Below are 15,760 nucleotides of genomic sequence, written 5' to 3' on the forward strand. Positions count from 1 at the left end.
GAGATGTATCAAACCTTCTAAAGAGTGAAGTAATGGACAAGTAGAAAAGTTCTCCACAGAAACCAATCTGCTGCAAGCTAGCATTTATCAAGGTCATTCTATAAAATGAAATGTAGAAGTCGATTGGTTGTTATGGCCAACTTCTTCACCTGTCCACTCCTCCACTCTTTTGAAGGCCAAATACATGTTCCCCTACGTCCTGTAAATAGTTTGTCATCAGATTTTCTTTTGCAGTGCCATACTGTACATATTTATGAGATGTAGTCAGCATCCCGGCATGCCGACGGTCTAAATACCCGCGCCAAAATCCCATCAGCTTCGGTATCCGGGCACCAGTATCCTGACCGACAGCATCGCCAGTTAGGGGAGGGTTAGGTAGCGGGGTTAGGGTTAGGCTCTGGTACCGGGTAGTGGGTGTTAGGATTAGGGTGTGGGGAGGGGAGGCAGAGGTTAGGTTTAGGCACTAGGTGGGAGGTTAGGTTTAGGCACTGGGGAGGGAGGGTTAGGGTAGGGGTTTGGGTTAGACTTACCTTGTTTCCTGATGGGTGTCGGGATTCTGACCAGCGGCATCCTGACTGCCGGCAATCCATTCCCAACTCCATATTTATTTGTGTTTAATGCTACAGAAGTGTTACACCCAACCTGTTTATTTTCTCCCAAACTAACAATAGATGGGAGTCTCTATTACAAAGGACCTCTACTATTTTTTAAAACACTCATGCCTGATCCCCATGCACTACCCATGTGCACCACAGTTCACAGCCTGGAATTTGATATTAAATACCAGTGGACGGTTTTTGCGTCTTTTAGCAATGCGCGCTCCCATTTTTCACCGTAGCCTATTACAAAATACGCAAAAATGCATTCATGCGAAAACTACGCATGGCGAAACCAGCGAAAAGTACAGCACATTTTGGGAAAATCAGTCTTTAAAAGCCTAACTGACATAGGAAATAAATATAGAAGTGTATTTATAGCCCTAATAAAAGTATTTTGGGTTCTTACATTGTGTCAAATAGCTGTTGAAAACTGATCAAAAACAATATCTTTTGGGGAAAATAATTGCTGTAGTTAAATTGGGGGTACATTAAAATGGGTGCTAGTACAATTTTGTGTCTATAAAGTGCAGTTTAAAAAAAAAAAAATACACCTGCTGCAAACACCTGCAGTCCTAAAAACACCGGTCCCATCCATAGTACCTGACCCAGTACTTTAAATCCATTTTCCACTACTTACATTTTTTTTTTCACTCCAAAATTGTCATTACATTATTGGGCAAATTAGTCAAAGGTCTGTGTATCCTCTGTGATCGCAGTCCTGATGGCAGCGGCCGGCTTGCGCAATGCGATGCATACGCAGTACACAACAATCGGCCGGTTGCGTGCGTATAAGCTGCGATCCTTGCTTAATCAGGCCCATAGACGGAAATGGTGCTGCACAATACTGGTAATTGTTTTTTTCCCAGATCAGTAGAGTTTCAATTAATCTCTACTGGTGTCTAATCAAAGCCGATAGGGTCCACATTCCTCTTTACCATCATCCAATCACATTGTGGCTCACATGGAAAAACCGTCGGTGTTTGGCTGAGCGGCTAAGGGCAATCTCAGTCCATGTATTCCTCCCCAGCTCGTGGTTTGTTTGGTCTTTCCAGTTGATTACAAGGAGATCTGACTTATAAATGTATTCCTGGTTTCGACCTACAGATGTGTCCTCGCACATCTTTGCTGCTGTCGTGCCAAACAACCCCTCCTGGCGCAGCAGGTCCAGTCAAACTCTGCTAGCACCAGGCAAATTTGTTTGCTGCAAATGCATCTAAGTCACAATGCAAATAGGATGCACCAGGAGACTGTGCTGATTAATTTGATATGTGAAACTTGTATATCTCTGTGCAACCGAGTCTCTCAATCAGCATTCGTGGTGCTACAATGCAGCGCTCGCAGCTTTTTTCCACGCCAAGTTCAGTTTACAGACTCGCACACAGATATATAAGTGTCACATATGACATTAATCAGCACAGTCTCCTGGTACATGTTAGTTGCATCACATTACTAAGATGCAATTTTGGCAAAAGACGCCCAATGCTAACAGAGTTGCACGGGACTTGGCGGCTCACCAATGCCAGGCATGTCGCACTGCGTGGCATATGGAGGATAGATGTAGGAGGACACATCTGTATATTTTCAATGGGACACCTACCAGACACACTTAATGTAGCAAATTATATTTAGATGCAGTTCGAGATATCTAATGAAAACTTTCAAAACACACAAAAAAGATACATTCAGTAATCCTTGCTTAAGACATAAATGATCAAAGGTAAGCAGTGCTTTAGGTGAAATTGCAATTATTGAAGGGATTGTCTTAGTGATTGCAAGATGGATATTGGATGGTATTTTTCCAGTGTGCACATTTCCAGTAGGATCCGCAGGCCCATGAAAATGGGTGCTTATTGATTTTCCTGTGGTGTTTCTATAACAGGACTGTTACATGTGCCTATGAATGGGCTATGAAGATAACATGCAGATTTACATAAATGGAAGGGCTCTTTGCATCTTTTTTTTCTTTTTTCCAACAAGCTGCCATAATTCCTTACACCAACAATACCGACAGAATGGCACTAATACAGGTGTGCCGAGAGGGTTGGAATTTGCTCTGTGACCTAGCTGATTAGCCACAGTCACTGGGAAATAACTTGGGGTTAATGTGTCAGAGAGTCAGAGATCCCATAGCAGGTATTCTGACAGGCTTGTCTTAAGCTTGGTTCACACTATATGAGCTATCACCAATAATATCATTCCAGCGCAGATCAGAATGATATATCATACACATCGTATAGTGTGTATGCCCAATCCATCGTTCATCGCATTGTCCACGGTGCGATGTACGATGTAGTGCACATCGTGTATGGTGTACGCACAATCGCACATAGCATACAGGACAAAATTAATTGGATACAATCCCCCAACATGATATATCATGCCGTCATTTGGAAGACTGCATAGCGTGTACTCTCTATATAGTTTGTTCTGAGACTTAAAGGTTGATGTATCAAGCAGTGAAAATAGTGGATAAGTTGCCCATAGTAACCAAACAGCTTTGACTTATAATGTTATAGAATGTACTTGATAAATGCTACCTCAAAGCTGATTGGTTGCCATGAGCATCTTCTCCACTGGTCTACTCCTCCCAACTTTTCACAACTTGATACATCAACCCCTTAATGAAACTGGAATGACTGTCGCATCATTTGTTACATCATATAGTGTGTACCCAGCTTTAGCTTTTTTCTAATTCAGGCTTCACAGACTATAAATGAAAAGGGTATGCTTGTCTTCAGAAGGAGAGAACACCTGTATGGATAGCCCACAGACTAATAGACTTACCAATAGTAGAAGACTGGATTAAATAGGATAGACAGGTAAAATATGAAGCAGCATTATACAATATAACATTATACTAATAATATATGAAGATTGTACTACTTGTACTTCTTGTATAGAGGGTCACCAGGACCAGTGACAGCACTATGAGCGCCCCAGACCCTGCTCCTCAAACTGCTCACCCCCCAACATCCCCACACACACAAAAAGGTGGTGACGTTAGTGCTGTGAGCTATTGGCTACTGCTCCTCTGTGTCAGGCTAGGAGTGTGGAGCTGCACTGTAATGACACTGCATGGTACTATGCTCCTGGCGTATCACTGACAAAGCAGAAGCTGGCAGCTTTCCAGGTAATAAGCACGCAGTTAGTGCTTAACTTAATTTAAATTATTATACACAGCCCCCTCTTCCGCATTGTCAGCAGGGATGGTGGGAAATAATAATAAAAAAATACACGCATGAGCAACACTGCCTCTCATTTATATTTTAGGTATTCCCTAAATTTTGGTGCTCTAGGCAAACGCCTGAGTTTGCCTGATAGTAACGCCTGGCCGTCTACTGCGCAATGCATTAATGCCGCTTGCAGTACATGTTACCCAGGTGAGGAGATCATTGTACTGGAGTTTGTACACATACAGCATAAGATCTGGGATGGTGCACTGTTAGTAAGTATGAAATAGAAAGACCAATTTTATATCTAGGATAAAATACAATCACAAGAAATTGTTTGTGAGCCTGTTTGTTAAAGGAGTAAAATTGAAATTAAATGGGGAAAGCTTGGATGCCTTCTCTGTTTTTCACCTGCATACAGCATCTTAACAGTTAAAGCACTCTGTTTTCCCCAATGACACTGCTCTAATAGGTGTAAAACATTCCATATTGATCCACTGCCATTATCATCAGCTAGCAAACAGAATCAGGGTTTGGAATAAAGATCATGGTTAGCTATTATTATACTTTTCAAGCAAAAACACATTATTTCACTTGAAAATATTAGTAATCATTCATACTCACCATTTTGTCTAGCACCAATTGCCAAGACGATGACTGGCACAGGGCGTTGACCAATTATCTGTTTAAACAATGGAGCAAAATTGTTCTTTATATTCAGGAATGAAGTTTTATCATTGACAGCGAACTTTATTACAAAGACATCTGCTTCTACAACACTGTCCTGAGACCTCTGGGGATCACTCTCAAAAGTGTCCTTAACAAAAGAAAAAGAAAAGAAAATAAACAAATGGAAATTAATATTTAGTACTATTAAAGATTGAAAATCTAAATAAAAAAAAGGATCAACCAAATAATGAGGATTAATCATCACTTGCTGCATAAGAACAGATTTCACTGCTGACTTCCGAAAAGAGAAATAGCCCAGAACCATAAAAATAAAATCCATCAAAGCTATACAAAATACATTTACTAACACACAAGAATGTAAACATAATAATTATAAAAAATAAATGTCAAACACAAAAGAAATCATTATTAGGCTGGGTACACACTACGTCGACGGACCCACAGACTAAGCCGACGATTTTGGTAAGCATCCAAACTTACCAATCGGCCACACAATGGACCTCATTCAGAGTCGGTCGAAGCGGCCGCGCGGTCGTACGCCACCGATGTTCGCTATACTGCGCATGCGTAAAGTTCGCAATGCGCGTGCGCAAACTAGCCGCTACGATCAGAAATTTCTCTCTCCTTGAACACAGCCAGGTCGGTAGTTTGAGTGACAGAATGAGGCGTTTGAGGGTGGTAACAGGGGAAGGTGCTTTTAAACGGGGGAGTGGAGATCCGAACGCAGGCGTGCCTAATTATGCGAACGGCGTTTTGTGGGAGTGCATACGGTTTATGGGAGTGCATAATTAACAAAGTAGCGTCATGGCACGTGATATGGGAGGTTTTTACACTGACATGATCGTAGAGTTTAAGAGAGGGTATGGTCAACCTTAAGCTCTACGACCAGTTTCGATGGTTGCCGATGGTCTTGAGTAATCCTTATATGCCCGGAGATGACGTGCAATGCGTACGAGAAGGGGGCATATTTTTTTGTCTTCCGACCGCTTCCTCCCCTTGGTCGGCCAGCTGCCGATCCGAACTTAGGGACGCAACTTGCGAGGGAATCATTTGCATATCCGGCCCCTTTTCCCGTACGACCGGGCGGCCGCTTCGACTGAGTCTGAATGAGGTCCAATATGTCTGGCCAGGCATCACAACTGGGTGGGCAAATTTAATGATGTCCGTGTCGACAGTTTCTTCGGCCAGTCAGGAGGTCGTCTGTAAACACAGGCAGATGTACCATGCTACAGAGCCAACACGATAGGTCTGTGAACGCGCAGAAGGTTTTCCCGGGTCATTAATCTGGTAATCCTCTGAACGCAAAAAACAGCTCAATTCAAAACAGCTGTACTTTGCAATTGTAATCACAATTGTACGTGCACACCAGCGTTATTGACACCAATGCATGAGGTAGGTGACGGAATGTATTGAATCAAATGTGATGCTTGATACATCCTGTCCTTTCAGGCATATTTGCTAAAGTGTGGGTTTATAAAAGTGGAAGTGTTGCCCATAGCAGCCAATCAGATTATAGCCGTTATGTTTTAGAAGGTGCTGGATAAATAAGTAGAATCTGATTGGTTGCTACGGGCAACAGCTCCTCTTCTATAAACCCGCATTTTAATAAATATACCCCTTAGAGTCTACATGTTTTTGCAAAATGCCCTAATTTTGTTGGGATAGTCCTGGTTCGAGTGGCTAACACACCATCAGCAAGGGTGTTCTGGGAGGAGGGAGGGTGGTTAACTAACCCCGCTATGACAAAGTAACACCCCTATAACAGCCCTGTGTCCCGATAATGTTGGAAGGTATGGAATTACTGTAGCATGCTTGTCAGGGCCATTCCGTACTACATGCATAAATACACACTTTTTTGTTTTTTACAACCACAAGGAAATAAGAAAAATATACTTTGTTTTACAGTATGGGTAGAGGAGGATGTACTTTTAGTACATCGTATTAAATGATATCCAGAGTCTGATGGGTTGATATGGAGGATCACTTGTCCTCTTTAGAAGGCATTTAATGAAATTGAAGTGATGGAGAGGGTGTATTTCAATCCCTGATTTCCTGGTGGCAGAAGAACAATTTTCTAAAAAATTTAGGGCCTGATTCAGAGCCGGACGCTCTGACCAGAGCGCTCGCTCTGAATCAGGGCCCTCCTCCATTAAAATGGAGCGTCCTCCTGGACGCTCGTATACCTGTGGGTCACCACCCACAGCATATACGAGCGTCCAACAAGATGGTCGCGATGGTCTTGACCATCGGACTTGCGAAGGAAACCCTGCGGTCGGGTTTCCCAGCCACAAGCCCTGGAGTGATTTTTTGCTTTATCAGAGCAAAAATTACTCCCACTGACATCATTAGTGATGTCAGTGGGGCCGGCTTCAGACGGTAGGCGTTCCCATGGGAACGCCTCCGTCTGGCAGGCACGCCCCCGGCATGCCCACCAAAGGGGGCGTGCTGTCAATCAACATCGACAGCACGCCCCCTTTGGTGTGAGACCCGGAGCGATGGGAAGCCCGTCGCTCGCCGGGTCTCGCGCGGTGGGGAACATCAACTCCCTCCGTCGTGCGCATGCGCAGTGGGGAACATCGACCCACTTGCGAGCGTACTGCCGCTCGCGAGTGGGTCTGAATGACCCCCTTAGCTTTTTTTATATACACCCTCAGATGTAAAGGAAATAAAGTCTCAATGTATACTTTTAGGATAGGTTTGCAACTTACAGTCTACTTTAAAGTAAATTTATAAGTGCATTTCTTCCACTGTAACAATCAAGTATACAAGTGACAGCACAGACCAGTGTTTCCCAAACTTTTCAGTTCAAGGCACCCTAAGGGTCTCCTTGATTTTCTCAAAGCACCCCTAAGCCAAATTGATTACTGAGTGGTCCCTTTTTGACTCAAGTAGATGGGTCAAAATTATGTAATTAGTATTTAGGTCAGGACAGAAATACTTATTAACTTGTTAGTTTGGATTGCCACCTCTCTCCTATTGCCCCTCTCCATGTTTTTCCTTTGCAGCCCCCTCCATGTTTTTCCTTTGCAGCCCCCTCCATGTGTCTCCTTTGCAAGCCCCCTCCACGTGTCCCTATGCAGTCCCCTGCATGTGTCCCTTTCTCCCTTTGCAAGCCCCGTCCATGTGTCCTTTGCAGCCACCTCCATGTGTCCAGGCTCCAGATGCATCCCCCTCCTCAATGTCTCTCATTGCATGCCAGCCCCCCTATAGTTCCCTATACGAGCCCTCTCCCTATAGTATACTTAAACCACTCATAGCCATCTACCCCCTCCTATAGTTTCCAAAGCAGCCCCTTTACTTACCTTTACTAAAAATCTCCAGCGCAGCACCGTTCCCTCAGATCCGAAACTCCAGCGCCGCGGCCAGTTGCCTCAACAGACAGCCCAGCCCACTGCTTGTTCCATAACAGCTCCTCCGCGATCGCACCTAACCCATCCTTCCCCCACCTGCTCCGCCCCGCCCTGCCACTGCTCTGGCTGCAGCGCACAGTTTGGGAACCTTTGATATAGACAGTTTAAATATTCCTGTCTCCTACTTCTTAATAAATGAGCCTATTCCAAGTAGTATCATAAAAGAAAAACTAAATAATTTACATTGAGGAAGGAGGGGCATACTAATGCCATTATGCCGATTCTGAGTTGGGAGCAAGGCAAAAAGAAGACCAGTAACTGCGGCCCTGATTCAGAGCCGAACGCTCTGAAAGAGCGCTCGCTCTGAATCAGGGCTTTTTTTTTTTTTTTGTGCAGCCTCCTGGCTGCTCGCATAGCTGTGGGTGACCACCCACAGCTATTGCGTGCGGCCAGGTGATGGTCGCGATGGTCTCGACCATCGGGGCTTGTGACGAGACCCTTGTGGTAGGGTCTCGTTCCCGCAAGCCCCAGTGAGCTTTCGGCTCTATTAGAGCCGGAAGCTCACCCACTGACATCACTCGTGATGTCAGTGGGGCCGCCCCCAAATGGCAGGCGTTCCTTCGGGAACGCCTCCGTTTGGCCAGCCACCCCGCCTGCCCGCCTCCAAAACGGGGCAAGCTGTCAATCAAAATCAACAGCTGCCCCGCTTTGGTGCGAGACTTGAAGCGACGGAGAGCCCGTCGCTAGCTGGGTCTCGTGCTTGGAAATGTCGGAGCCGGCTCCGGCGCACGCATGCGCAGTGGCCAAACATCGACCCGCTCGCGAGCGCATAGGTCTTGCGAGCGGGTCTGAATCAGGACCAGTGTACCTTGGTATAACCATGTTGCACTGCAGTGGGGCAGATGTAAACTGTGCAGAGAGATTTACAAATGGGAGGGGCGTGTCCAAACACAAATCTAACTTGCAATGTTAAAAACAAATTCATATATTTGCACCTTTTGCAGAGCAACATTGGTTAGGACACAAAGTTATTTGCATTTTTTACTTTGCTCCCACCTCAGAATTGGCCCCTTTGTGGGGAGATTCTTACTCTTTCCATGATGCTCATTTCCTTCTGAGGCCACAATGCCACACAAACTTTGCTAAGGCTGAGTTTACGGGGCAGTTCCAGAAAAAACTTGGGGCATTTTTGTAGTGTAAGGTGGAGAATTAGGCACATTTCTGCAAAGTGAAATGCTGTGTGCACCTGTATAATTGACCACAATCCATCTGAAATGGACCCCAACATGATTGCCATCCCCCGCTTGGCACCACATAACATATTACAGACAGAGATTGTTCCTCTCCTGTGAAAATACTATTGATAATGATCTCCCATGAGGCCTGGTGCAGTGATGTGAGCATGGGCACATCTTCTCTCTCTTTTGGAGCGAATGGTGCACAGGCCCAATATCAAAGTTAATGAAGCCATGAGGTATTCGAATATGTACAGATACCTGCCTAATCATTGCATCACTGAAGGATGCGCTATAATGTCACAGCCCAGTGCCACACTCACAGTCTGACCAGAGGAACACTTCCCACAATGCAAGAAATGGGGAGGTTAGGACTGGCCTGAGACAGGGGGGATTCCTAATCAGCTCCGCCAAGAGGACTTCCACCAGCCCTGTGTCCCTTTTATGAAAAGGGTGCATCTAGTCTTGTGCTGCCTGAGGCGACATATGAAATGGTACTCTTCTATTGCTTTACACAAATTACTGAACACTGTTGTATTTACTTCGGATATATAGTATAAGAAGTCACATATTGTAACTCTAATCAGTGAGATATAAAGTATAGATTTTTAATTTTGCAACCAAAAATGTGGATTTTTAAAGTGAATTTCCACCCTCTTCCTGAGATAGCCATCTTATGCCATATTATAGCCTATCTCCAATGTGCAGCAATGCAATACTTCCAACCCCCCACCCCCACTAATCGGGAAGAACATCCTGATCATGGGACAGTCCTTCAAAATCATGACTGTCCAGCTGAGAGCGGGATAGTTGGGAAGTATGTTATAGGCACACTCTTCCTTATATGAATTTCATTTTCACTTATATAAAATATATACATGCAACTAACATAGTACTGGGGGAGATGTACTAACCTTTGGAAAGTGATAAATTGGAAAATGATAAATTACCAGCCACTCAGCTCCTAACTGTCATGTTACAGGCTGTGAGGCAGATGTACTAAGCTCTGAAAAGGGATAAATTGGAGTGATAAATGACCAACCAATCAGCTCCTATCCGTCATTTTTCAAACACAGCCTGTAATATGACAGTTAGGAACTAGGTGGCTGGTAGTTTATCACTTTTCAGAGCTTAGTACATCTGCCCCATAATGTATATAGTAAAAACCTGGTGCAGAATTAGATGTGCACATTTTCATCCAACCATTTCATTGTTAATTCTACGAAAAGTTACCATTCATTAAAATGTTCATGTCAAAATTCAGTAAGTATTTTTCATAAAATTTAACATATTATATAAGTAACATATTACATAAGACTTGTAGTGTTCTTCTGAAGACATGCTAATTCTATAGAAGCAGTCTTGTATATAATATTATTTCAACTCATAGGGTTTTCTCCTCTGATTACATGCTGCCTGATGAATCCAGCGTTGGCGAAAGACTTTGACATTGTACAATGAAACTTTTATGTGAATGTGTGGCTAGAGAAGTATTCAGGGTCACGCTAAGCATTTCATATAACCAGTATGTTACAGGACATTCCTATGAAGGACAAAGGCATGTACTTATTAAGCTACAGATGTTACAATTGTGGTCACTACGAAGAGAGTAAGTATTTAAATACAGTGGTCTTTTATTGCAGACATCACAACTGGGCATTTAAATTTGCCAGCTTCATTGTGATGTCATTGTGGGCAGTTCCTATGGCCAGCATAACCAGTTGGTCGGTCCCCTGTACACACAGGTCAGATGCATTCACAGATAGATCGTGTGGACACAAGAACTGATGAACTAAACTAATATATCGTTTGCCAGCATGTGTGCCCAGCATAAGACAGTTTCCTGCAAGATACAGTCAGGTGCATAAATATTGGGACATTGACAGAATTTTCATATTTTGGCCTCCATTCACCACCACAATGGCTTTGAAATGAAACAAACAAGATGGGCTTTAACTGCAGACTTTCAGATTTAATTTGAGGGTAATTACACACAAATCAGGTGAACAGTGTAGGAATTACAATGGTTTCTCTATGTGCCTCCCACTTTTTAAGGGGCCAAAAGTAATGGGACAAACTAAACAATCCTAAATCTAACTTTCACTTTTTAATACTTTGCTGCAAATCCTTTGCAGGCAATTACAGCCTGAAGTCTGGAACGCATAGACATCACCAGACGCTGGGTTTCATCCCTGGTGATGGTCTGCCAGGCCTCTACTGCAAATGTCTTCAGTTCCTGCTTGTTCTTGGGGCATTTTCCCTTCAGTTTTGTCTTCATCAAGTGAAATGCATGCTCAATCGGATTCAGGTCAGGGGATTGACTTGGCCATTGCATAACATTCTACTTTCTAGCCTTAAAAAAACTCTTTGGTTGCTTTTGCAGTATGCTTCGGGTCATTGTCCATGTGTACTGTGAAGCGACGTCCAATGAGTTCTGAAGCATTTGACTGAATATGAGCATATAATATTGCCCGAAACACTTCAGAATTCATTCTGCTGCTTCTGTCAGCAGTCACATCATCAATAAATACAAGGGATCCAGTTCCATTGGCAGCCATACATGCCCACGCCATGACACTACCACCACCATGCTTCACTGATGAGGTGGTATGTTTTGGATCATGACCAGTTCCTTTCCTTCTCCATACTCTTCTCTTCCCATCACTCTGGTACAAGTTGATCTTTGTCTCATCTGTCCATAGATGTTGTTCAAGAACTGTAATGGCTTTTTTAGATGTTGTTTGGCAAACTCTAATCTGGTCTTCCTGTTTTTGTGGCTCACCAATGGTTTACATCTTGTGGTGAACCCTCTATATTCACTCTTGTGAAGTCTTCTCTTGATTGTTGACTTTGACACATATACACTTACCTCCTGGAGAGTGTTCTTGATTTGGCCAACTGTTGTGAAGGGGTTTTTCTTCACCAGGGAAATAATTCTTCTGTCATCGACCACAGTTGTTTTGCGTTGTCTTCCGGGTCTTTTGGTGTTGCTGAGCTCTCCAGTGCTTTCTTTCTTTATAAGAATGTTCCAAACAGTTGATTTGGCCACACCTAATGTTTTTGCTATCTCTCTGATGGGTTTGTTTTGATTTTTCAGCCTAATGATGGCTTGCTTCACTGATCGTGACAGCTCTTTGGATCTCATATTGAGAGTCGACAGCAACTGATTCCAAATGCAAATGTCACACCTAGAATAAACTCCAGACCTTTTACCTGCTTAATTGATAACGAAACAACGAGGGAATAGACCACACCTGTCCATGAAATAGCTTTTGAGTTGATAGTCCCATTACTTTTGGCCCCTTAAAAAGTGGGAGGCACATATAGAAACCGTTGTAATTCCTACACCGTTCACCCGATTTGGATGTAATTACCCTCAAATTAAATCTGAAAGTCTGCAGTTAAAGCACATCTTGTTTGTTTCATTTCAAAGCCATTGTGGTGGTGAATAGAGGCCAAAATATGAAAATTCTGTCAATGTCCCAATATTTATGCACCTGACTGTATATACAGTATGTAGGTAGAGCACATTCATTAAGCATTTTCATATAGCACTCACAAGAGGAACTAATAGCTACGTTATATAAAGATTTACATTTTGAGCACTTACCCAGTCAGGACACTCATACACCTCTATTTGGACATAACGCAAAACAATGGCCTGATAGACCTTGAAAACGGGATTGCTGTAGTCTATATGTAATCCATCGGCTTTATGTCCAAGGTAGAAAGATACCAGACTCGAATGCTCTTCATCCTCACACACTGGATTACCTTCATTTCCAAGTGATACAATCCGCACTGGCCTTAAACAAATACACTAGTTAGTTAGTTATCATCCCAAATATTTGAGTAGTTTATAATGTTCAATAAACTGACAAAACAAACGCTGTTAGTAGGACTGGTGTCATTGTTCTGTCTACAAAATTTGTATGGTGATGAATTCCGCAGGCATGGGAAATAGCACACTGATTAAAGGGTATATCCACCCAAAATGCATGTTTCTATACAGAGTGTAGGGCAGTGTTTCCCAACCTCAGTCCTCAAGGCACACTAAGGCTGGCCACACACATAGCGATATTTTACCCGATCTGGCCGATACCGACACACTGGAATGACAGATCGTGTAAAATATGGCCAAATTGAGAGTAAATCGTGAGTCCCCACTCACAATCACGATGCGTGTCCCTGCTGGTCGCACATCGCATCGTCACACCTGCCGTGCAGTAGGGCAGATCTGACAATCTAGGACACGATGCACTGTGAAAGTCTGGATGCAGGAGAGATCGTTTGAAGAATGGACACCAAATCGTGTGGAAATCGTGTGCAGAGCTGCCAGGGAGAGTTTCAAGGGAAATCGTACACATCGTCTCATCGTGTGCAGAACGCTATGTCTGTGGCCAGCCCACAACAGTCCAGGTTTTAGTGATATCCAAGCTTGATCACAGATAGTTAAATCAAAATAACTGAGGTACTACTTACCTGTGCTCATCTATGGCTATCCTTAAAACCTTGACTGTTAGTGTGCCTCGAGGATCGTGGTAGGGGGTCAGTTATACTCCTGCCTTCTAGCATCCCACTCCCACTTTGCAATGCAGAGCCTGTCATGGCTGACAGATGCTGCAGTGTTTATGCGGTACGCACTTCCAGGCATTCTATACATAGACAGTATATATAACTGCTGTTGGACCATGCTAATAATTTTATACTGTAATCATCCCTAGGTATTTCACAAGTTCCGCCTCCTTCCTGCACTGTAAACTTGCTTTCCATACTAACATTTGTATTAGTTTCTAAGTAAAAGCCAGTTTCATTGGTATGCCTGGATCTGTATTATTCCTCATTTGCATAGTACTATGAAATAATGGTAAGAATTCTATAAACACTATATGCTGGAAATCCATGACCACTCACCACATCACACAGAGTCAGGGTAAAGCTCATAAATAGACAAAGATTTGAGAAGTTTAAGATTTTGATAGCACTATAAACTTATGTTTCTTTGCCGTGCTTGTATGTCACTCATCATAAAGAGTTACTCATTTATTAATATAATAAAAAAAAAAAAAAAGATTGTGTAATGCCTATTGTAAAATTTGTTTCCAGAGTTAAAAATGTCCAACCTTTTAATAACTTATAAAGTCTGAATTGAATAGTATGGAACTGGATCACCCCTAGTCCTATTATGGTTTTTTTATGCAACAAGCAGGGTGTTCATCTTCATAAACTAATAATGAGGCTGCTAATCATATTGGTCAAAACACCCCTCAAAGGGAAAAGACCCCAAAGTGATCATGTGACTGCTGCAGCCCCTTTGCCCCAAACAGAATATAGCTGTACTAACAGCACAATGCACACAGTCATATACTGTACATGCAAGTAAAAAGCGGTGCTGACTGCGATTGTAGAGTAGCAATATCTTATGCCTGTAGGAGCACAAACCTTTGCACCAGAGAGGAAGGCATTACAGCAGAAGTAACCCCCCAGATGTAGATATCCACCTACATTGCTGAGTCCTGCTGCTTGGCTGCAACTCCTCACATCTCCGTGTTGAGTGCAGGCTGTAGTGTCAGTGTGTGAGAGGCGGGCTCAGTAGTGGGTTAATATTCAGCTCACTGTGCACCAGCCCCAGCTGCAGCCGCTGCCTTCCCCAACGTCATGAGCCCAGCACAGCTTCGGATGCCAGGCTGCATTGTAGTCCCACTCTGCCTGCTCAGCAACAGGACAGCTGTGTGTGGGCTGCTGAGTCTGACATGAATGCTTATGAACAGTGCAGGATACACTGACAGACAGACTATGCTGGGGGCGGGGACACAGCCTGGTGCAGTTATATTTGTCTGCTTGCCAGGAGATGCTAGTTACATAGACCGTCAGCTGTTAGCATGTGAATCTGTCCTATTAGTGAAAGGGAGCTCTTTATTTATTATTGATAGTAATGCACCTAGATTTGTTTCTGGAATATAGATATACTATTTGTGGTTTTAATTTTTAGCTTTTTTGACCATTACTATATACTATCAAAGTGCAGCTCTTAATGGGGGAGATGTACGAAGCCCAGAAACGGTATCAGCGCACATACCGCTTCTCCCCGATGTATGATCGGGGGTCTGGGCGGTAAATTACAGGGGCGCTGCGCGCCCCTGTCATTATCGGCGCTGCTATCTATAAGATAGCAGCGCCAACGGCAGGGCCATGTACGAACGGTCATAACGCATGACCGTTCGGCCGGCTGTAGCTGTCGTTATCGACAGCTACAGCCCGGCGTTAGCCTATCCCGGCTGCCGGCTCCAGGGCTCCACGCGGGGATCTCGCAATACTTGCGAGATCCTGCGCATGCTTAGTGGAGCCGGCCGGGAGAGAGACACAGCGCATAAGCACTAGGCCGATGCGCTGCTGTCTCTAGCGGGTAGCGCCGGAGGGGGGAGTTAACGCTCCCCCTCTCCGGCCGATGAGATGTTTATACATCTCATCGGTAGTGCTTCCTGCCTCACCTCGGTAAAGAGGCGAAGCGGGAAGCGTTATAGCGGCACGTTAAGTGCCACTATAATACATCTACCCCCATGTGTGCAAAAATTGTTCTAGTAGTTTGGACCCATCATTTGTTGGGTCGCTTGCTATTGTGGGACTGTGGCCACCATATAGCCTCACCCCACCCTACCATTTCTTAAGGTTCTTCCAACCTCGTGCCCACCTAGGGCCGGCAACAGAAATCTCGG

The 15,760-nt window shown here is 43.9% G+C and overlaps 1 protein-coding gene across 3 annotated transcripts in view; it reads right to left on the minus strand.

Annotated features, from left to right (window-relative positions):
* Positions 1–14,797, minus strand: part of RHOBTB3 (Rho related BTB domain containing 3) — an 82,377-nt gene extending 67,580 nt beyond the window's left edge. For 2 of the 3 annotated variants that reach the window (XM_088444631.1, XM_088444633.1), the window contains exons 1-3: positions 14,550–14,797; positions 12,655–12,850; positions 4,394–4,586 (exon numbers count right to left, since the gene is read on the minus strand). In XM_088444631.1, the coding sequence (XP_088300757.1) occupies positions 4,394–4,586; positions 12,655–12,850; positions 14,550–14,551 (391 nt within the window). In that variant the 5' untranslated portion in view covers positions 14,552–14,797. The remainder of the gene's footprint in view (positions 1–4,393; positions 4,587–12,654; positions 12,851–14,549) is intronic. The other variant, XM_088444632.1, reaches the window with a different exon arrangement.
* Positions 14,798–15,760: the final 963 nt, after the last annotated feature.

The sequence above is a fragment of the Taudactylus pleione genome, unplaced genomic scaffold (genome assembly GCF_031769625.1).
Source record: "Taudactylus pleione unplaced genomic scaffold, aTauple2 ptg000370l, whole genome shotgun sequence".
NCBI lineage: Eukaryota > Metazoa > Chordata > Amphibia > Anura > Myobatrachidae > Taudactylus > Taudactylus pleione.